General features: G+C 37.8%; 1 protein-coding gene across 2 annotated transcripts in view; it reads right to left on the bottom strand.

Moving 5' to 3' along the window:
* Positions 1-23,927, bottom strand: part of LOC107218115 (peroxidasin homolog pxn-2) — a 37,668-nt gene that overhangs the window by 2,389 nt on the left and 11,352 nt on the right. For both annotated transcript variants that reach the window (XM_046731760.1, XM_015655876.2), the window contains 4 exons: positions 17,497-17,576; positions 15,662-15,749; positions 13,357-13,529; positions 191-3,801 (listed from right to left, as the gene is read on the bottom strand). In XM_046731760.1, coding sequence (XP_046587716.1) covers positions 191-3,801; positions 13,357-13,529; positions 15,662-15,749; positions 17,497-17,576 — 3,952 coding nt within the window. The remainder of the gene's footprint in view (positions 1-190; positions 3,802-13,356; positions 13,530-15,661; positions 15,750-17,496; positions 17,577-23,927) is intronic.

Raw genomic sequence — 23,927 nt, 5'->3', positions numbered from 1 at the left:
AATCTCTTTTTTCAAAATCCCCCGGACAAAATCCCCCCTTCCCCAATATTATTATACGTTTATTAATGTTCGTACAGTTATTTATTTATTTGTTTGGGGAAATTTTATCCAGAGGAATTTTCTCCTCGAGAATTTATCGAGGATATTTTGTCCGGGGAGATTTCGTAGGTAAGAACTGGCTTATACTCACTCCTTCGGCAGTGCATACACAGCTGGTGCAAGGCGTTGGGAATCCGGATTCACCAACGGCGACATTGCGACTGCCGATTTGGCATCCGTGGCTGGTTTCTCGCCAGGCGGAAAAGTCCATGTGCGGCATAGACGAGCAGGGTACCCTGGGGTTGAGGAAATTGCTCGGAAGATCGAACGCGGCGCGTTGCATATCCTGGTGTTGATCCATGTTCTCGCATATCACCTTGGACAGCGTCGTCTTCCTTATCTCGGCCAATTGGTGCTCCGTGAACCGAATGTTGGGGTCGTCGGTCTCGTACCAGAACCTGTCGCACTTACGGGACTGTCTGAACTGTATGGCTATGATGCATGCGAAGGTGGGTCCGACCAAACCGCCTTGAAGGGGTCGCTCGCTCATACCGCCAGGGAACAGATCGATGTCGTCGACCGAGGCATAGATCCGCTTAAGCCGGGCGATAACTTCCGGCGCCATTTCTCTCGAAAGGTCCTCGAAGGTCGTAGCACGTTTCAGATTGCAGAGTGCTCTGTAGTTGTTGTATGATGGGATACCGTGGTCCCTAGCTCTCTGTACGTTGAGGGCGATCAAATCAACACCCGAGTGGGGGATCCTCCTGTTTTCGAAAAGATGATTGGTCACCTCGCCGGTTATAAACTGATCGAGAGTCTCCATAGGCGTAGAAACAAGGCCTCTTATCATCTCGTCAACCATTCCCGGGTCGTAGAGCATGTCCGGATTGAAGAAACCGTCACGAAGCAAAATGGGCGGATCGATGTTCTGGAAGTTTGAATCCATCCTGGGCAAGTGAGGTCTGAGAAGCGAGTGTCCGATCCTGAAAGCCGCGGCTGCAAATTCGTTCAGTACACTGGGGTTACACGTGGGCGAGTACTCCTTGTAGTATCCCTGTGGCAGTAGTTTCAGACCGTACAGACTAACCGCGTTCCAGCCGAGTATCCTCGGCAGAAACTCGTTGTAAACCAAGTGCTGAAGCATGGCGGAAATGATCCTTCGCGAGTGTTGGAAAAGCTTTTCACCGTCCCAATGCGGGTTCACCTGTCTGAGACCCTCCATGATTCGGTTGTGCTCGCGTACCCAAAGAGTGTGCATAACGGCGAGTGCGGGCTGCTCGGAGACGCGGCCATCACCGCCGATGAAACAGTACCCGGATCTCGTTTTGCATTCCGGATGAGTCGCCGTTTGCGGCAAAAGATCTTTCCCGCGGTTCGGATGACGTGTGATATTCATTCGGCCGTTGAACGTGCGAAGAACCTGGCAAACGCAGTCGTTTTCACCGTATATAACAGAGCCGTCGAGGAAGGCCGTGTTCTGGTTGATCTGTTCACGCGGTCCGAGCTGTTGCTGACCGGGCAGCGACCTCATCGAAGGTATGCAGAGTCTCGCCCCGGAGGAGACGTTCACCGTTGGATAGAAATGATCGCCGGGTGGTATGGGGAACGGATTACACTCAGGATGCACGGTGCGGGCCGAGTCGCAAGATCTGCAGCTCGGTATCGACTCGTGGAAACCCTTGTGGATCGGAGTCATGGTCATATCGTGATCGACGAACTGTGCGAACTGCATTACCATCAGAGTGTATCGATTGTGAAGATTTGATATATCGGGGTGAATAACGGTCGAGATGACTCTGGGGTTGGGCAGAGGTATGCCCGTTATGGAGTTCATTCGCGGTTTCGATACACCGTCCTCGTAAATGGGAGGCAGGAGTCTCGCGAAGGTGGTGAGCGCGGTACCCAGTTTTGGATTGCGAAGATTGTTGCAGTGCCCGCTGAGGGTTCTGAACGGGGAGCTTGGATCGCAGGGACTGTCGTCGGGTGGACAGTCGAGCTCGTCTGGGGTGGTCTGGCTCTGAAGGAAGCTGGATATGTCGACGGTTTGCAATATGTCGCTGAACTCGTTGTTGGGAAAGCCGAGAACGTTGTCGGATGAGTCGAAAATCTGTCGTTTTCGTCTACGTAGACCATGTGCCCCGTTTATAATCTCGTTAGTCGCGAGCTCGAAGAGTATCGAGGAGTTTGCTAGAAGTAGGGCGTCTTTACTGGCCTTCGAAAAGCTGGCCGCGGTACCGATGGGTGATTTGGGATCAGCGGTCTTCTGCTCGAGCCAGGCGTTGTACTCCAGCTGTTTTCGCACCACGAGGTCCTGCTCGGCCTTCCTGACCGCGTTGGCGATCACCTCGGGGGTCAACTCGGAGGTGACCTCCTTGGCAACAACGGAGGCCATCGAATTGTCGGATATCATGTCCGGCGTGGGATGTTCCCGCCACGCAGCGAGGTCGGCTATACCGTGCTGGTCGCAATTTATCTTGACATTCAGGTACGGGTCCTGCTGAATGAAAGCCATCGGTTGAATTTTCGCTATTCCGGTGTTCTTGCAGATGATACCAGCAAGCGATACTCGCCTGACCTCGGCCAGCTGTTCGGCGGTAAGACCGGACGGCGGCAGATCATTTTCGTACCAAAACCTGTCCGAGTTTCTCAGCTTTACGAATTGCTCTCTGAGCAAGCATCCGAAAGTCGGTCCAACGGCAGCTGCTTCGGTTGGTTTTTCGAAGGTCCCTCCGACGAGTAAATCGACATCCTCGGCGGTCGCGTAGAGCCCACGAAGTCCCTCGACGTCATCCTCGCTCATCGTGTACTCGAAGTCGGTGAAATTGATCATGCGATCGTTGCCCGAACAGTAAGAAACGAAGTGCGGGTAACCAGGCACTCCGTGATCCCTGGCCGCGTGGATGGCTCTCTCGGCTTCGTCCCAATCTCCGTTATCTACGCCGGGAATCCTGAGGCTAACCTGCCTTGCCGGCCTGGCGAGAAGCTCCTCGAGACTGACGGATCCGTTGTTGAGGGAGAGAAGCGCGCGCAGAGCGCCAAGCGCGACGGAGTCAAAAACGCCGCCGCGATTGGTCGACGAGTACCCGGAGTAAAACCCGCTCCTTACCGGTTTCAGGTCGGCGTTGACGAAGGCCGCCTCACCTAGAATGCTTGGTACGAATTCGTTGATCGTGACGTGCTGCAGTTCGGAAATGACTATGCGCCGTGCCTCCAGGAAGACCTTCGCATCCTCCCAGTGATCGTTTACCTCGGCGAGGCCATCGGCCAGGCGATTGTGCTCGAGGAAGAGGGTGCGGTAAAGGGCACCGAGGGCCGTGCCGTCTTCGCACTTCTTGCAGGCGGCCAAGCTAACCCTTCCATGGGAGTAGGTTCTAATGGCGTGAAGGTCCTGGTCGGTGTTCCCGTAGAGATCGGAACCGTCGAGGTACCCGGACACGGCGTTCATCTGCTCCCTGGTCTCGAATTTGCAGCTGGTCGCGGTAAGGGTCGGCAGCGAACGGGTGTAGTTTCTGCAAACTTCACTCCCCCCGTTTTCGCTCCAGGTCGAATAGCACTCGGCGTGATTTGGGCCGTTCACACCGCAGCAATCAATCCCTTTCGGATTCATCGTCTCGGCTATGTCCCGCAACAATAATTCCGCCCACACCCCGGCCAAGCTGGCAAGTCCTTCGTGATGTGCAGAGTCTCGACGAAGCGACGATACAACATCGAAGGGTAGCGGCAATGCGTGAGTCCCTACCGATTGTCTCGGTTTGCTGATTCCTGAAAAACAAATCGTGCTCGGTCAAATGATTGCTTGAATAATTCTAGGGAATCTAAATGCTATCGCGTTATTCTTGTTGCGATAATTCAGGGGTTGCAGGTACGCCTTGTTGCATGCAACACGTTACGCAGTAATACGGTAGAAGAGATATGGCGTAAAATACCGCCTCATTTTATACAATTCAACGTGCATTTATGCGGATATAGAAGAGAATATGTAGGCGGCAAATTGAAGCGAGATTCTCTCGAAAGATACAATTGGCAAATTATAGTTGATTAACGATAAGAATGAATCGACACGATTTAGAGGATGACGGTATTTTATTTGAAAAAGGCGAACGACAGGTCGATGATCTCGTATTATATACACCCAGGTTTTTTAACTTGTATTCTTCGTTTCTACGCTAGTAAATCAACCGCTGGTGAATGGTTAATCTGTGCACTATGATAATTGGGCTCGTTAAAAGGATCAGATAAAACAATTAAGAACCAAACATCGCACAGTGTTTTGATACAGCGTTTCAAACTCGTTGAGTAATAGTCACGGGTTTGGCTGGCCTGCAGTTAAAATGAAAGTTTGGAACATCTTTCGCACGAATTATAATCACCACCACGGCATTGCTTTTGCTCTTGCCAAAGTTACGCAATAAGTATCGGTTTTCAAATCCTGGCAGTAGCAGCAGCAGTAGCGGCAGTAGAATTAACAGTAGCAGGCTGTGACTATCTCATTATCGCTAAAAAGTGTTTCGTAAAAACTATGTACCAGACTAATATAGTGTGAAACAGAATTGCTCAATACGCGTCCTCGCAATAAATACCAGAAAAAGAGGTGGAAAAAGAAACCGAAAAACGAAGCGAAATAAAGAAATATCCGAGGTATCATAAAAATGGTCAGACAGCTTGGCACATGCAAGATTCGTATATTACATCCTTGTCATTCATATTCAAAATTATTATATAAGCATATACCTCGGTTCTGTTTAAAAATCTTGCGAAATCATCAAGTGATAAGAATTAAGAAGCAACGCAGAGAGAAAGAGAGAGAGAGAGAGAGAGAGAGAGAGAGAGAGAGAGAGAGAGAGAGAGAGAGAGAGAGAGAAAGAGAGAAAGAATATATAAGAAATAAAAGTGTGGAAAAGAAGAAAAAATGATCAAAATAAAAAAAAAAAAGAAGAAAAAAAGAAACGAAACAACTTGTTACGAAATATTTTATGAACATTCGTTGGACGTTATATATAACGCCTCGCGTGAAACTTGATTATTGAAAAATAAGAAAAAATAAGGCCTCACGTCCCATTTGCACAGATTTTCAGGAGGCACATGACGAGAACTTTATAACAGCCGGTTAATTATAAATTATAAATTACAAAGTGAGAGGTAAAATTATGCAAAACACATCCGAGGCGACGGCAATTGCAACTCTGTAAGAGGTCCTAATGGCAAGCCGTGGAATGAAGATGAGTTTAAGTTGCGAAACAAGTGGACGTAAAACAACAACAACAACAACAACAACGTTTCTAATTATCATTCTCAAGCTAGCAGTAGTATTTATTTCACACCGAGTTGTGTGGTAATGAATTTAATTCGGAAACAACGCCGCTATATAGAGTGGTGTAAAATAAAAACGTTCCCTTTTTTTCCCCCGAATCGAATTAAACCGCTATCGATCAATGCCACGTGCCAAAGTGAACGTGTGGAAATTTTCGTCTCTTTCAATCGAACTCTACACATTAACGTTAGAATAATTTAGAACTCCAGGTTAAGGCTACACCGACATTATACGGTCTTTATAATGTATCATGTACTAGGAATTTCAATCTCCTGTACTTTCCTAAATTCGTATTATACACGTATAAGAATTCTATTGTAAATCTATACTAATACCATTGAATGACGCTGCTGTTATATAGTTGCTTCAGTGAAAGTTTACATAAATTCGATTAGAGAACGTGTATCGCGCGCGGCACGTTTCAGCTTGTAATAGGACCTTACGAAAATATTCTGAAAATTTTTCCACTCTCTTCTATTCTCATCATCTGTCGCATTTGTACACATTATACGCTTTGAGAACGAGGAAGAAAAATTAATAAAGATGCATGAATCGAATCGATGAAATTAATCGTAATCCCCCCCCCCCAATACGATCTTGCAACAGCGAGTTTGCTGCACCGCGTATATAAAGTAAAAACCATCTATCAAAAGCCTGTTTACTTTACAATATAATTACTGTCCCGCATAATCGTGTTTTTTTTTGGTATCTTTTGTTTTTGTTTTTTTTTCTCATTCTCACCACAATCATTATATTCTTGGACAGTCGGTGTAATAACAATCTTGCCTCGAGTTTCACGGGGTTATTAGGAAATTCTATTCACACGCCGCCCGTGACGTGTGGTGCCGTGTACCGAGCTCATATATCATCGTTACCGAATCTTCCATAATAATCCCTACACGCATCTCTCGATACCTTTTACATCTACACCTGTATAAATGTTATAGATATACGAATTACGAGAAATATTTAATTTCTTCCGCTAATGGCCGATGCAATTCACTTTCGTCGCCTCATTTTATACATACATACCTATTATATGTACCATGTATAAAGGTATCTACAATAAGATATCCGATCGTATCGATGCACGGCCGTATCCCGTAGTATTTAACCCTTTCGGTAACAATGGGATGCTCAGCGTTTATTTGGAACTTCAAATGATCTTTGTTACTTCGTATAACCCCAAAAACCCCCCGAGTAACAAGTTTCAACCAGAATTATCGAGTTTTTATAGTTTTTTCGATTTTACGCCCGCTATATTGAATCCGCCATCTTCGATTTAGAAATCATCCAATTCTGACTTCAGATTCCTGATCAGCGACTGCGAAAAAAATCCCCGACTGACAAAATTCAGGCCAAAATATTGAGTTTAGAAATGTGGGACTGAAAGGGTTAATTTTTTCCTCCTTTTCGTCCGCATCGGCGACTTTTCGCACGCGTTTTATCCTCCTCGTCTCTTTCAGCCGGCCACATTGAATTAAAAATTGCTAAATTGTAACCGAAACACAGCCGAGGTTTTCACCGATTTTATACAGATCATGGTACACTGGTAAGGTTCAAATTTATATCCCACAGCCCAACGCCTTCAGTACGTTTACGAAAGAATTAATGAAACTCGAAAGTTCTTCACAGTTCTATACGCGCGGCTCTGCATTGCCGATTATTCAACGTTACACCCGGTTGCAGGTGTAACGTACAATTTGTCCATCCATTTTCTTGGTCTTTTTTCATTTTATACCAAGATTATTGCCTGATTTACGTAATCCACGCATAATTCTTCATTCGCCAAATTTTAATTCAGTTAATCGGTTCAACAGCTGCGGTATAATATTTGGCAACGACTAAAAATTCGCAACAAATTTCTTCATTGGGAGAGAATTAAAGACATCGGATGAATTGAGATGAGATACTGAAATTGTATTAGACGTTGAAAATAAAAAAGAAAGAAAAAAGAAAAAAAGAAAAGAGGTAACGAGAATGAGAGTAGACAAAAGATACCGGTGTGTTCCTGTTTAGCTCGTTGAACCACTCGCGAATGGAGAAAGTTTGCGATCGTGATGGTACGCGAGAGAGAAAGAGAGAGAGAGAGAGAGAGAGAGAGAGAGATAGAGAGAGAGAGAGAGAGAAAAGCACCGGCACGACAGCTCAACGAATATGTATAAAGAATTTCACACATTCTCGCGGTACAAAAAAACACACTGCACGTAAAATATTAACGATGATCAAAGGAAGGAGTGAGAAAAAAAAAAATAAGTAAATAAACCACCGGGGTCAAGTGGCATATATTTATCGTATTGCAAACAGTTATTTTTGTCAAAAGAAGTTAATTATTTCTTTTCTTTTTTTTCCTTTTTTTTTTATAATTATTGGCGAGCCATTAAGCGAAATTAAACGATTCGAGAATTTTCTGCTGTAAGAATAGAAATGAGTGTGTGTGTTTTTTTCCCCTCATCTCGATATTCACAAAAACTGTTTGCGGAATGATATATATATATATATATATATATATATATATATATATGTATATATATTTGTACAATTGTACAATTTCATCTGAAATACTCGTATCAACGGATCTGTAGCATAATTTTTTTTTTTTTTTGAATTCCGATATCCAAAAATCGAACAATTGTTTTGAAATTTTTCAACAGTTAACAAATTCTCTGCGACGAAGTAAATATAGGTAATATTAGTTTCATATTTTAGAGCAGTTTTGAAAAAAAATTAACCTTCTTTTTTTTACTGCTCTAAGATAAGAATGAAGAAAGTAAAGGATCGTTCTGGACAAAAAAAAGGAAAAAAAAAAAGAAAAGAAAACGTTGCAATTTGTGTATATAATAAATAATTGATCGAAAAATTCGTGAGAAATTGTTACTACCATTAAATTACAGTACAGCTTGTGAAAATCGTGCAGACGAGGTTTTAATTGGAGTAACTGTGTATGTATGTATGTATGTATGTATGTATGTAATGTAATGTAAATACGTAGTTACACTTAGGTATAAATGCAGCCTGCATACACAATTCCCGGAAGTATTTTGAGGATCTTTACTTTCAGTGCAACACTAATTGTAAGAAAGGTGCAGTGCGCGCATGTGATACAATGTAATCTGTACAAAGCTCTTCAACAACGACCCACTTTCCACAAATTTTATATCCACATACATGCATACAGGCACTGTATGTGTATTATTAATGTAACAATTTTTAAACAAAATGAACATTAGATATTTTCTGATCTCTCTTTCTCTCAATGTCGGGCAAAATCGGAAACGCGGATTATAAAATTTGTTAGTTGACTTCTTTCCTCCTTAAGTTATACAATGGAATAAAATATTGTCCACAAATTTTCAAAATAATAGTGCGTTCTACCTTGACGAATTAGGATGAAATATATTACATAAAATATAATATACTTTCACAATTATACACATATATATTGGTATATATCTGCGATGCTGTTTTTCGTTTTTTTTTTTTTTTTTTCTTTTAAATGTTTATTACCAAAAGCTATACCTCACGTAATATTATGTATTAAATAAACGATTCGTTCCGTAATTAGTTATAAATTTTTTCATTCTTTTTCCCCAATTTCATGTAACACCTGTTTCCTTCATCTTTCTATTTTTTATTACCAATTGAAATTCAAATATATAGCGTAAATTTTCTGAAATTTATATATATACATACATGGAAGAATAATATTGAAAAACTCTCTCACGGCGAATTACAAAATCGTTTTCGTTATTGTATCTATGTACATTCAGGTAAGGTTATTATTACACACACCGGTATTTGTAACACGTATGCCGGGATAATCTCTTGAAACTTGAAAATGAACCGCGCATGCGCCAAATAATTAAATCTCATTGGTCGGCGAAATCTTCCCGCAGCGATATTCTTGTCCGCGACGCAGGCGGGCCAACTTACGCAAAATGTGGACGTTTCGAATTTTCAAAGAGCGTAAGCGTTGAATTCCGACCGTTTTTTGAAGAATCAACTTTCCGACACGATAACAAATGCTTCCCAAACCTTTCCGAGTCACCGCCTCGATTATCCGAGATTCTAACCTCGAAAATTCGTATCAACCACATCGCCGGCAGAAAGAGTTTGACAGCTGAAAATTCGGGTTGGCCAGCCTGCACGAACAGCCGATAAAACTCACGCATGCGCGGTTCATTTTCAAGTTTCAAGAGATTGTCCCGGTACATACATACACACAACGCATCGCTTCTTGCCTGCATTTTTATGAATGAACGACCTTTCGTCTGCAGGATAAATAATAATTGCACACTGCAGCAGGTGTGCACTTCAAGGTCTATAATACGTCGTCTTTCTTCTCGAGTATAAGGTTGTTAATAGTATAAAAAAAAATGGATGTACAAAGTACTGCACAAAGTATAACGTACGCATACATTAAGCCTGTGCGATTAATCAAAATTCACAAAGGTCCAGAAAGGAAGAGGAAGGAGGAAAGCGAGTGAAAAAAAAAAAAGAAAAAAAAAGAAAGAAATCTTTCCCAACCTTAAAAGCGTATCGCGAAAGACATTTCACTTATATTTTGAGGTCAGCACACGCGGACTCGCGAGTCTCGTGACCGCTGTTATTGGCCTGTGTATATGTACATAATACAGGTACAGGTATGCCGTCGAGGCGAGTCGCTTACTTACTTTCTTTGACGTTCTTACTTTCATACCTACTTTCGTTTCGTATCGCGCGTTCGAAAATAAAATCGATGTCGAACGGGGTATCACGATGCTCTTGCACTGCAACGAACAAGCCTTGCCCGTCATCCTTCGATATATATATATATATATGTATGTATGATAATTAATTTATAAACATTGTTGTAACGATCGATTTATTTTCTCATCTCTGTTTGTCGTTTTTTTTTTTTTTTTTACAAACATCTAATATTTTCGTCGACGATTATACGCGATATGATTCTCGTGAAGAACGATTTTTGTTTTGCTTTATTTCATCAAACGATAATTCTTCACAATCGGCACGGATTCAAAACGATGGATATTTGTTTTTTTGTTTTTTTTTTTTAATTTTTTTGTTTTCATCACCAAGAATTTTGTACAAAGGCGATTTTAGGGAAAGCATCGAGTATAGGGGACAAATTGATGTACACGGTGGTATTTGAAGTTAGTGTTTTAAGATCTTTGAAATTAGGCGATAAGCGGCTAGGAGAAACGATTCTATCCGATGAAACGAATGAAACGGCGCGTGGTTGAAGTTCCGAATTGGAAAAGTTTCAGAAGTCCGTAATTTTCAGAATTTTTGACGTTTCGTCAAAGTTTCATTTCTTCACTTCAAGTTTCACCAACGAAAAATTCGGAATTAGGCGCTTGAAGCTTTTCAAATTTTAAATTTCAACCCCGTCTCAAGAAAAAAAAAAAAATTAAAAAAAGAACAAGGAAGATATAAGTAAAAATAAATACATATAAATAATATCGTAACGGATGAAGAAGAAGAAGAAGAAGAAATCGGAATTGGAATAGTCTAATTGGCATTGCTAAATTGCATAATCACCTGATGCCTAAGAAATCCGTGTTATTTATGTAGCATAATAATTGAATTTGTGCGAATATATTTTGTACCTACGCCGAATTTCAAATGTCTCCGATGAACCGTAAAGGGTGAAAATCACTTTTACTTCGACTGCATACATATAATTGTATTATTTTATATACGTATTATGTATTTGTAAGACGTTATATTGTTTTTCGTCGCTGTCTCGTTGTGTTAAAGATATTATTTTACCGATCTACTTTTACCAACTCGGGATCACTGCACCAATGCACGCGTTTCAAATAAAGCAACAAAGAAAAGTCTTTTGTATATTCGATAAGAAAGAAACGATCAATAACTATTCGTCTATCGATTTCTAAACACAGCGTCGGAGCTTCGTCTCAACTAAAATCTATTGAAAGTAAATCGTGAGAATGAAGATAAAAAAAAAATAAATAAAAAATTTTTTTTTCCAACCACAAGATGATAAGTTGAGATATTGATGCTTAACCTCATTCTAGTCAGAAGATTATTTATTACAAATACAATGTACAACTTTATTTTCATCATTTTGGGATTGTCGAATTTATTCAATTTAATACTACATTGAAATCGATGGTGATGAGAAAAAAGAACTAGCAATACTGAATTGACTATAAAAGAAAAAAGAAAACCAACTTCAGTAAATTATATATGGATAATAATGAAAATGTTTTTTTTTTTTTTTAAATACTCATCTGAATAAAACGAACCATCGTAAAATGAAATCGAACGAATCTACTAGATTTTTAACAATTTTGAAACGATTTGAAACAAAGCATCGATGTGAAAGTTTTTTTTTTTCTCAAATTCCAGTACTATCTACTTTTGTATCTTAAAAGATATCTCTTCGTAGCTTATAAGAAATATCTTAAAAACTATTTGACGGTAAACTTTGAAATTTTTATGATATATTTCACGAACTATGATGAAAATTTGAATCCGCGAAAAAATGATTTTAGAGAGGTTGATATTTTTTTTTTTTTTTGTAAATACTATTTTTCTTTCAAAGAAATCGCATCTTCGTTGTACACAACAAACAAAGAATTTTTTTCTCATTTATTCCTACAAGCAAAGTTTGCACGATTATGGATCATATCTTTTTTTTTTTTTTTAATTGAAATTGTTTGCGATCTAGAAACATTGGAATTTTTCCGACTCCGAAACGTCGAAATTAATTCATAAATTAAAAATTTTACAAACCATGTCGAAATAAAAAAACACATGCAAATTATTTCCGTATTAAATATATCAGACAAATTTATTCGTCAATTGTAAATATTATATGGAATGACCCATATATTTCATACATTTATACCCTGCAACGGCAATTCATTCACTCTCTATTTTCCCGAGTAGTATTATCGGCATTCAGGCGATGCGCCGATTTGAACGTCCGCTTGTATTTTATACACACACGCACACATGCATACATACATATATATATATATATACATATGTAAAATATAAAAGCCCGCACGCACATCCTAATCGAAAATAATCGAAGAAGTGTGTGGACAGAGGTTATAAAATAATGTTATTCTTAGCCGGTGCGCGTACCTGCCTATCCGCCTTGTGCAATTCACATACATACCGAAATGCGCGCTTAGGCATTGGCTCTGTAATATAAATTCCTACGACGATTTACGATTAGGCATTATAAGGTAGGATGCACGCACGCGCTTGTATTTTCACTTTCCCTTCTTGACCCACTGTTCGCATGCCTGCCCCATTATATCGCACTCGACATTCATTTCCAATTGTAAGATATGCACGAACTATGATTAGCATTTCCGATCGAACCGGCATCCACTTAATTCGTTTCTTTTTTCCCGCGTTATTTCAAATCAAACATCCTACTTCCGGCTTCTCTTAATGTTATTCCTTATCTGTCGCAACGATTATATTATCAGAATTGTTTCAATCAATCGATCGATCAACTGTCAGGTTGACGATATTTCAGAAGATAGATTTACAAATCGCTATCATAGAGGTAATTTCTTAATCGTTGATTCAAAAAATTCAAAATGGCGGATCAAATATGGCCGACGAAAATATCAAACTCGATCGAATCGGGGAAAAAAACTCTGTCCAGGGGTTTTCGGGGTCGCTGATTGCGAATCTGTGATCAGATTTAGCAAATTCGGGATGGCGAGACCGATCTGTGACCCCGAAAATCACTGCGTGAGAGTTTTTTGACCGTATTCGATGAAGTTTGAAATTATCCTCCGCCATATGCGATCCGCCATTTTGAATATTTCAAATCTGATTTCAGATTCGTCATCAACGACCCCAAAATACACAGAATACTATCTTATTCCGACGATTGATTCAGCGCAATAATGTCTGACCCTAATTAGGGTTAAAATAAAGAGTGTTACAGACTCGTGGCTTGACTTCAACTTCCAGTAGCAAATGGGGAAAAGAAAAGGAAAGGAGAGACTCACCATCGGCATAGGCAGGTCCGATGAGCCTGAGCATAGGCGACCCTCTCGCACCCCAAGCGGGATGTCGAACGTTATTGCAAGCTCCCGATGGCGCTCGATACATGCTTGGTGGGCAAGGTCTTTCCGGCCGAACTCGACACGGCGATCCATCGGGTCCGATTCTGTCCTCGAGCCTGACGATAAGAAAGAAAATGATGAAAAACAATTTCACGAACAATTGTTTACAAGAAAAAAAAGAAAAAAAAAGAAGAAGAACACGAAACGAAATAAAATTAATAAAATAAACGATCTGTGACTTGTTACTATATTATGATTAATACGTGTAGCACAGAGAGTTATCGGTCTGCTTTTTGTTTTTTTTTTTTTTGCTCAATTAATTTTATTTCTTCAAATTTTTCGTTTCGAATGAAAAGTACGAGGAAATGAAATCGAAATTCACAGCTCAAGTGCAACGCTGTAGTTCAGGTATAATGTTAATGTGTAACATCGTATTGTATAATAACAAAGCTTGCAATGTGTGTTGTATGGATAGATTTTTCATTAAAAAGGATCGTTGAATGGAGAAAACGATGACGATAGTATTTCTAATTCGTCTGCTATCCAGGTGCGTTCTATAAGCAGCAACAACAACAACAACAACAACAACAACGCCAACAAGAGAGCTGATGTTATAATTATTCGTACCAACTACGGTAAAGAAAAATTTTACACCGCACATGCACGACAAGACAAAGACTCGCGATGTTATACGTACGTACGTACCTATCTATAATGAATTTTTAATACAAAACAAGCCATTACGTACCTAAATTTACACATGATATTGTTGAAATTTACTGAAAAACTCGACTTTCACAGATCATAAAACCTCCTGATATTACAAAGTGTCATGATAATTGCAGAAAAAAGAAAATAAATAAATAAAATAATCAACACACGCGCACAATAACATGTTAATATTGTATATATCCTCGATATCGCCTCATTCTTTCTTTAAACTTCTGTTATAACAATACAATATAACAATAATAATAGTTATCATTATTATTTTTATCACTATATATTTTTTCTTTCCACCGCCTCCTCCTCTTTCATTTTTGTTATTTTTTTACGCCACGCGAACGAAAGATTTATATAGGCATGTACACATATGCATGTGTTCATAGGCCTAAGTGGAAGTATATATCCTATGTATATATATATATATGTGTGTGTATTAGATTGTCACGTTCATTGCCGATGAAATCGAATAGCTAGAAACGATTAACAATTAACGACGCTACCGTTGTACACAATATTATTTCAATTATTACTATTATTATACATACACACACACACACATGTATATATATTATCCTATTAAGCGAATAACCGAGCATTTTCATTTAAGTCAATTCTTGACTTTCCATTCATTTGACCTCCGACACCGAGAATCTCTACGCATATATTACTGAAGATAAGATAGAGAAATCATTCAACATTTTCATTATTTAACCCGTCGGGACTTGACGTACAATATAGGTATAATATTATTGACGTTGTATGCTCGTTCATGTTTATCAAAATGATGAATATATAAACGCTGAACTGTGCGCAGGTGATGGAAAATATTTTTTTCTCTTATTATATTATAAATATATATATATATATATATATATATATTTTTTTTTTTTCATAGAGAGCAAAACAAAATTTTGTTTTCGATTTCGACACATGTATCATATAATTATGTATATCGTACATATATATACGGAAAAATTGATTCTCTTTCAATTTTTTCCCATATAAATATTATACATATTGTACATTACAAATATGTACTAGAGTCAATGCGCATGCGCCAGAATTCGTGAGCGGCTGTTTGTCACGGTGACCAACTGTCTACAACCTGAAAATTAATTTGACAACTTGTCGATGGGGGTAAATTATTCTATTCGCGACTGTCAAAATAATTTTGAGGTTAGAGACAGTTGGTCAGCCTGTCAAACAGCCGCTCTCGAATTCTGGCGCACGCGCATTCAATTTTATGGGTATATATGTACGTGTGTAATGTTTATTCTGCTGTTTAGAATTCCAGTACAGACTACGTAGATAAAAACGAGAGAAACGAGAGGAAGAAAAAAAAAAAAAAAAAAAACAAGTCGCCATAACACGAAAAACCGCGAATATAAATATATACATATATATACATATTCTAGAAAGTTCTCTCCGTAATTACAGGGTAGTAAAAAAATGCGGATTTAGGCATAATCTAGATGAACGTGTATCCAAGGCAAGTACGAGATTTTCAAGTTTATCAACTCACCAAGTACGGGATTGGTAGGCATGTTTTTCAGCTTCCAGCGCTGCGACAGCCCTCGCCTGTAGATCGATGTCAATATTCGCGACGTATTCTGAAATTTGCGATATAAAAATTTATAAACATAATACACGTGTTGTATTATACAAGCAAGAATAAATCCGGAGAGTTATAAAATTAATATCCATAAATTTGTCGTCTATCGACTTAAGATTTTCATTCTACGTTGTGCAAAAAAGAAAAAAAAAAACATGTAAAACAATATTTAAAGAAAAATTTTCGTTTCGGGTCAACAATATTAACGAGACGTAAAACTCGTTATGTGTAATATAACGAGTATAATATAATGTTGCACGTTTTTGGTGTAAGAAAATGTGAACATGCATATATATATATATACATATATACGATTACGTTATAACCGGTACAAAAGTTAAACAATGGGATCCTTACGCTAATTTCCATCATCCAAGTACGTATTAGTTTTTATCATATATATCTGTACAAGTTATGACCTCTCGTGGGATTCGTCCCACACTATTATGCATGTTTCTGTGCACAGTAGTCGCAATGGGAACATTCGCCTGAATTTTTCTAATTTCTTTCTTTTTTTTTTTTTTTTTGCTTCTCATCTCATCAGCTCGTTTATACGTCTATGTATGTCATACAAACCACGCAATTTGCGATAAAAATTTGATCAATGCCATTCCCAGAATATATATATATATATATGTATATATATATAGAACGTGAGAATTGTAACATATTACATATTATTGTGTGTATTTGTATACGGAAACCTTGTGTACACGTTAGAGAATAAATGATTTTTAACAACGGCGATATTACATGATTAAAATTATTTTAGCGAGAGAAGATCTTTTGATATATTGGAAAATAAAATTTGAGAAAAAAAACAAAAAACCAAAGAAAGAACGAAAGAACATTTTTCTTGCACGCATATTTAATTTATTTCCATTGCAATTATTATTTGACTCTTGTTCATTTATTTTGCGTCAAATGCGAGACCGAATTTCTCTGTAGATTATGCATGTATCTTTTTTTTTTTTGCTTCTTCTCTCGTGTATTATAATATCATCTCGACCGTTCGTGATTTAAACGATATAAACCAGTTTTCTCATTATACACACGTAATAATATATTTTTACCGATTTGGGAATTTTATTATTCTAGTCTAGTACGATTTCTGAGATTATTATTAATATATATATATCACCACTATTATCATTATCATTATTATTATTATTATTATTATTATTATTATTATTAATGAAAAGATGAAAACAGGTACGACATACAAAAATAATGTCGCGTCCTACTTAGACTTTCATTATTACTACAGGTATAAATAAATTTTTATATAAATATTGCACCGAAGTTGTGAGTCATTGAAAAAGTGCAGAAAAGAAAGATGTAAAAAAACACACACACACACACATACACACGTGACGATAAAAACGATTTTAAATATTCGGAAAGTCATGATAAATATATAACCTATTTTAATAACGCATAAAAATAATATAATAGATTTTAATTCACGCACAAGCTGACAAAAATTTCGATATAAAGACCAAAGCATATATATATATATATAATATATATAAAGGCAGCGATTATTATGAGATTGTGTATTTATAGAAATTTTGAATCGATAAAGAATAGGCGAAAAAAAAAAAAAAAACCTTTAAATTCCATTATTTATCATCTATATCTGTGATATATATATATATATATATATATAATAAAATCGTTTACGTTTACGGCACAATTGACGAAATAAATATTATTAATAGTTTATTTATCGTTGGTAAACTTACCGGAAACATTGTATTGAACGACAGCCGGTGAAATAGCAGCAGCGATGTAGAATAGCGCAGAAATGAGGCCGGCTATCGCCCTGTAATCAAGAACAATAAACAAAAATTAAACATATACACGAGTGAATAGTAACAAGCGGAGTGAATAATCGAATGAATAAATATAAGTGCGAATGTCTGGAAATCGAGAGACGTGTTATTATTTACCGTAAGATGCAAATCGCGTACACAATGTGTATAAAAATTAATATACGTGCGAAAATTTTGGTCAGATTAATTATCATCGTCTGGTTTATTCCGATTGACCTATTATAAACAAACACCGCTGCGTATTTGGCGCGATTGTTGTATACGGCTGTATAAAAAACGAAATAAAAATCGTTAAAAATAAGAAAAAAAAATTCATCCGTGCTTATACAGGTAATTATAATTGGCATGGCGGATTTAAATCGCGGTGATGGAAGCGTTGACACGCTTTCGAACTGATTACCGATCATCCCGAGATCCTTGCGCTAGAATTTGACTAGTCAAAAAAACTTTCATCGATGATCCGAATCGACTCGTCCGCTGTACGCCTAGCCTCCAGTATTTATAATTATTCAACTGATATAAATATAATCTTATCCGTGTTCTTCTCACGGAATTTAAAGCTGTCGAGCAGTAGTTGAAATATACGTAAATTAAGTCGGTGGGGAGTGAAATCGAAATTCTTTTCCAATTGCTGTATGAAAAAAAAAACCGATATTTTTTTTGATTTTAAAAATTTGATTCGATGATATTGTTCGGAATGACGGTAAAAAGAATATTTTCCAAGTTTGAACTCCTAATATTAATATTTCGAGACGTCTCATCGCGATTTTCCATTTCCCATTTAAATAAGATCGGATAAAATTTGTTCCAAAGTTTGGAATTTTATAACTCGTCAACGCGTTAGGATAACGATAAGACCAGGAAGTATTTTTTAGGGAATTGAACGCTCTACAAAAAAGGTCTCTTATCATTTTCTGATAAATCTACTCTTTCAAAAGTTATTCGAGCTCAAAGATCAACAAAGGGCCTTAAATAACTTTTGAAATAGTAGATTTATCAGAAAATAATAAAGAGAACTTTTTTGTAGAGCGTTCAATTCCCTAAAAAAATATCTCCTGGTCTTAGCGGTACACTGACGCGTTGACGAATTATAAAATTCCAAAGTTTGAGAAAAAAACTAAAAAATTCCCACGTTATTTAAACGGGAAATAGAAGATCTCGGATTAGATACCTATATATATCAATATGAAGAGCTCAAACTTGTACGGCATTATTTTGTCGTAATTTCGAACAATATTTTCGACACAAATTTTGAAAAACAAATCGTCAAATTTTTTTAATACAGTCTACCGTCAAAGTACGATCCTCATTTTGGGTATGTATTTTAATACGTTTTAATTTTCTAACGTCATCTCCTCCAAATTGAAAGCAACTATTCCGCAGCTTGTATTAGTATGAGGTTATTCGATCGTTAGCGCGAAGGTGATAAATACAAGCCGCGTCGTCTAACTGGTTGAAAATCGAAAGTAGACGTGTAGGTATGTGGGTAGGTGAACATACTTGGAACTCTGCACATAAGGTACAAGTTAGAACGGACAAATCCGGACGTTGGTATGTACTTGAGGTTGGGACGGAAAAAAAACGCTGAAACAAATACGCGATGAAACGTATACATTTGAGTTTGAAAAAGCGTGCAAACTGAAACCAATCGATAAGTGTATTATAGTTATGAATTGAAAGGAAAAAAAAAACGTTTCGGTTATTTCAAAGAGGAATTAAACAAAAAAAATAACAATATAAAACATTGAATTTTACCAACATAATATCGTAATAATACGCGTCTCCTTGTACAATTGTTTAAAAATCAGGTAAATCCTATACAGTTGTGTTAGATATTATTTAAGATTCTGATGAAGAATAACGCGTTTTTGTAGCTACAATTAAATCGCGACTTCGTTAGCTGTAAATTATTGTACATACGACTCTGCACGTTGGATTTTACTTTCATCGTCTCTGTAACCGTAATCGATAACCTGAAGAAAAAAAAAAACGAAACAAAGCGATTCTCAGACGAGATTTGCGAAGAGAAATTGATTTGAGAGAGAAAAACTGCAGCAATTTTACAGTGTTAGAAAGAAAATACAAAGCTAGGTTTCAAGTTCATAGTGAGAGAAAAGAAAATAACAATATCCAATTCGAGCTTCGAACTGCAATTCAGATCCGTGATTAATGATTTTGAAACCCTCGATTACGGTATTGCACGAAAATATGAAGATTTTTTTATTTTTAAACACTATGATGCATCCACAATTACAAATTTTGGAAATCTGAACTTGGATTCCTTATCGGTGACCCAAAAAATCTTCGTTTCCGCCACATTGGATCGCCATTTTGGATTCCGCAATTTCACTTCGGATTCGTGATCAGCCAACCAACAAACCGACGCGTACCAATTTTCATCTAAATCCAAATGTTTTTAGTTTTTTTTTCCAGCTTATTGAACACATCAAATATAAATTTTGCAAATCTGACCTTAGATTCGTGATTAGCGACTCGAAAAACCTCGCGATACAAATTTTCATTCAAATCCATTTATTCATTCCCAAGATGTCATCATTTTTATTTGTTTTTTTTTTTTGAATTTTATTATTTGAATAATTGAAGAAATACCGAACCGATCAACGCCAAAATCGAATCAGATCTAAGTTTGGAAAATCCGCATTGACTGAGACCAAAATCATTGAAATCCGGTAACTCGTTCTCGAAATATCGTCGGTCAAAAAAATTGATCACATACGCACACAGCCGTCCATCTTAAAATGATTGGAGATGATTCTCGAAACTTCGAAACACGGAGATTTATTGAAAACTCCACTTTTCACTTTCGAAATGATTACAACAACTTTCTTTTTGTTTCTGAAAACAGAGGAACGGTAAGTTGAAGAGAAAAAAAAAAAACATTTCTTAGAATATCTGTAACAAACATGATTTTATCGGTAAAATTTATCAAAAACAAGTTGCTTTTCATTTCGAAATACTCGCGTTGTTTTCAAAAAATAATTTTCCTGCCGTCGGGTGTTTTTCAACTAATCGACTCAACCTTGTCGTGAGAGGTTGAGTCCCGACTTTCAAACCTATCACAGGTTCGATCGCCTTTTTCCTTCACCGTCAAATTACCCACCCAACGTCATTCTGCTGCGCCTATCACCTTTTTGTCATCAATACGCCGTTTATCCCAAATAATAAACAACTCGCCCGACGATCTCTCCCAAGCATCTAACGATCGGTGCGAGAAGAGCGAGAGGCGCCGGCGGTCTATCTCCTCTACTTCCTGCTCCGATCCGTTCATGGAATGATCACAGCCGCGGGCGATTTGAAACAAGAGACAAGACAAGACAAGTCCATGGTCCCGGGCCCGGAGGCAAGACACTCGAGTCACGTACGGACTATTTCGCTCCGAGTCCATTTGAAGAAGGAACAACACCAAGGTGTCTCTGTGTCTGTCTGTGAATTATATACCTTTCATTTCACGTTGTTATATTCACGGTTAAAAACCGGTAGCCGTTCTCCGCGCAAAATTAATGTGTGCTTACGTATATATGTATAACGAGTATATATATGTATATATATATGTATACAAACGCACTTCGTGCAACGACACCTGAAGACTACGTACTTGTAGACCAGGTAAGTCCAATGCCAAGGTGCAACACCGATACGTACGTATGCTCCTAGCTGTAGGTATGTATAAACACTTGGGAACAATGAATATGAGACGGGTAATTTTTTACACTAGACAGTTACGTTGGCAACACGGAGAAACCTACAGCGCTACAGTCGGTTGAGCGCGAAACAAACTGAATCTTAATAAACGTAACATAACCCATGACCGTCGAATCTAACCTTAGAATACGTGTCAATCCAACAAGTCATTATTCCCGCGGTATTCTAAGGTTAGATTCGACGGTCATGGGTTATGTTACGTTTATTGAGATTGAGTTTGTTTCTCGCTCGGCCGACCGTGGCGCTGTAGGTTTCTCCGTGTTGCCAACGTAACTGTCTAGTGTAAAAAATTAGGCGTGTCAGATTCATTGTCCCCAAGTGTACGTACATACATGACATGTGGATCGTCGTCACTCTCTTTCGTTTCGCCTCCGGGACACTGATCAACAAACAGGGACTTGGTAATGAATCTAAGGTGTCGCGCGCATTGTCGATGGAGATGTATTTTCGTATGTATACTGTGTGGGTGGGTTTTAGAAAGAAATTAATTTACGATTTTCCACCGTGGCAGCACCTAAAATGTTTGTTGTTCAGGTTAAAAGAAAGATTCTGCGATTAGACGATAGTTCTATGACGTTACGTGAGATAAGATCGCGCTCGTTTGATTTTTCGCTTTTATTATCACGTTTGTTGTTTTTGAATTTGTGAAAAAACACGTTGCGACATTTCGATTGTTATTTCTTTCCCGACTTGTTCGCATTCGACCCAAAGATCACGATCCGTAACGCGACGATACAGCACAACCGGTAATCTTATTCTCCTAAATAAAAATTTCATATTGAATTACAACCGTTTTATGAGATTGAATTAATAACGAAAAAGTCGTCGGATACGCTTCTCGAACATCGACCGGAGACTTGACATTACAAGCGTGGGTCTTCTTTGTGACGTAAATTGATATCGTGATTGATGTAAGTGATAAAAAAAATTTTATTCGCGATACTTCGTAAGTTGCAAAAATAAAAATTGTATCAAAATGAAAAATCAACTGAGCGCGATCTTCAACGTAACGTAGAACGCTCATCTTTCGAAAGAACCTTTCTTTTAACCTGAACAAACTTTTTAGGGAGTACTGTGGTGGAAAATCGCTAATTATTTTTTTTTCAAACACCCTGACTAAGAATTACATACAATCCATCTTGTATGTGTATCCATGTAATGGATTTTTCTTAATACCACTTCGATATCTTCTTCGTTCAAGAACGTAGGTTTCAAGCTTACTGCAACTTATTAAATAACGTTGAAAGAAAAACTGACCACTACATCATCTTCCAATCTTAGAATATAATAACCCCTAAAACTACAGCGTTCAGTTTTCAATTACTCAATTCTAACAGTGCTCAAACAATTTTCACAAAAATTCATCCATCTTCGAATTCAATTATTAAACCTCATTTTCATTCGCTGCTTTAGGCTATTCTACGTGTAATTTAAAAGGCATTTTTGAGTCGATGGATTCGTGCAAGATTTTTCAAGATTTCAAATAGTTTAATATGTGTAATAAAATTATATGCAGTAAATTTATATACATGTATACATATAAAATTGCGAATTTAGTGGATAACGTATCATCGAAGTGGGTATAATTAATCAGAAGCTTGAGTAATGTATGTTTGAATTCGAGTAACTAAATAAATCGTCACACGTCCTCATTTTAGTTACACTTAAGCCGAAGGTGGATTTCAAGCGGAGTTTCGACACGTTTTAAAATTATAATAAATCGATTTCGAAGTACCAAGTATACGAATATATTTTTTCATTTCACGATCGCCTGCATACATCATACCTTCATATATATATATATATATATATATATATATATATATTATACAATAACTTTCGCAACGCGATTTTATTTTCAAGTCAAAATTCACCCGGTCATCCTTACATTCGATATTCGGTCTGAACTTCTCTCCAACAGTCGCGACAAACTAAATCTTCTCCAGCGAAGAAAGCGAAGAGAAAGAAAAAGAAAAAAGAAAGATTAAAAAGAAAGCCCGTTAGATCGTCGAGCGTGTATTAAATATCTATAATAAGGCATTGCTCATGAATTCCTCTCGACGCGCCGGCCAGAATGCGATACCTTACAACACGACCATACCGTACAGATATTTAATGCGAAAGTATTGAACCGTGTACCGATGCAGAGATCCGCATACCAAGAAAGCCAGGGTCACGGTTTACCGCCAAGATTTTCGGCCGAAAGGTAGGTATAAGAATTTAATCGGTCCGTGCCCGAATGATATTTCGAGACTTTGTATGTACACGCACATATATGTGTGTGTATGTGTGTGTGCGTCTTCGATGCATATGCATACGTGCACAGAGTTTCGAGTTTTTGGTATACAGTGTCAGTGGGTCAGTTGGTGGGCCGTGAGGTATATATAATGTATGTATGTACATACATAGCGGGCCATCGGAACCGTGGAGAAATCTTTTGACACAAGGACCATCACCACCGCCACCACCGCCGTCGTCATCGCCATCTTTCAATTTTTTTTTTTTTGTTTGTTTTATGTTTGTCTTGAAAGGAGCAAAAACAAAAAAAAAAAAAAAAAAAACAAAAAAAAACGAAATGGAAACAAGAAAGGAAAGTCTCAAAGACGGGGGGAAAAACC

The sequence above is a fragment of the Neodiprion lecontei genome, chromosome 2, assembly GCF_021901455.1.
Source record: "Neodiprion lecontei isolate iyNeoLeco1 chromosome 2, iyNeoLeco1.1, whole genome shotgun sequence".
In the NCBI taxonomy this organism is placed as follows: domain Eukaryota; kingdom Metazoa; phylum Arthropoda; class Insecta; order Hymenoptera; family Diprionidae; genus Neodiprion; species Neodiprion lecontei.
Note: the sequence above shows the minus strand (reverse complement) of the source record. Positions and strands in the feature narration are given on the sequence as shown.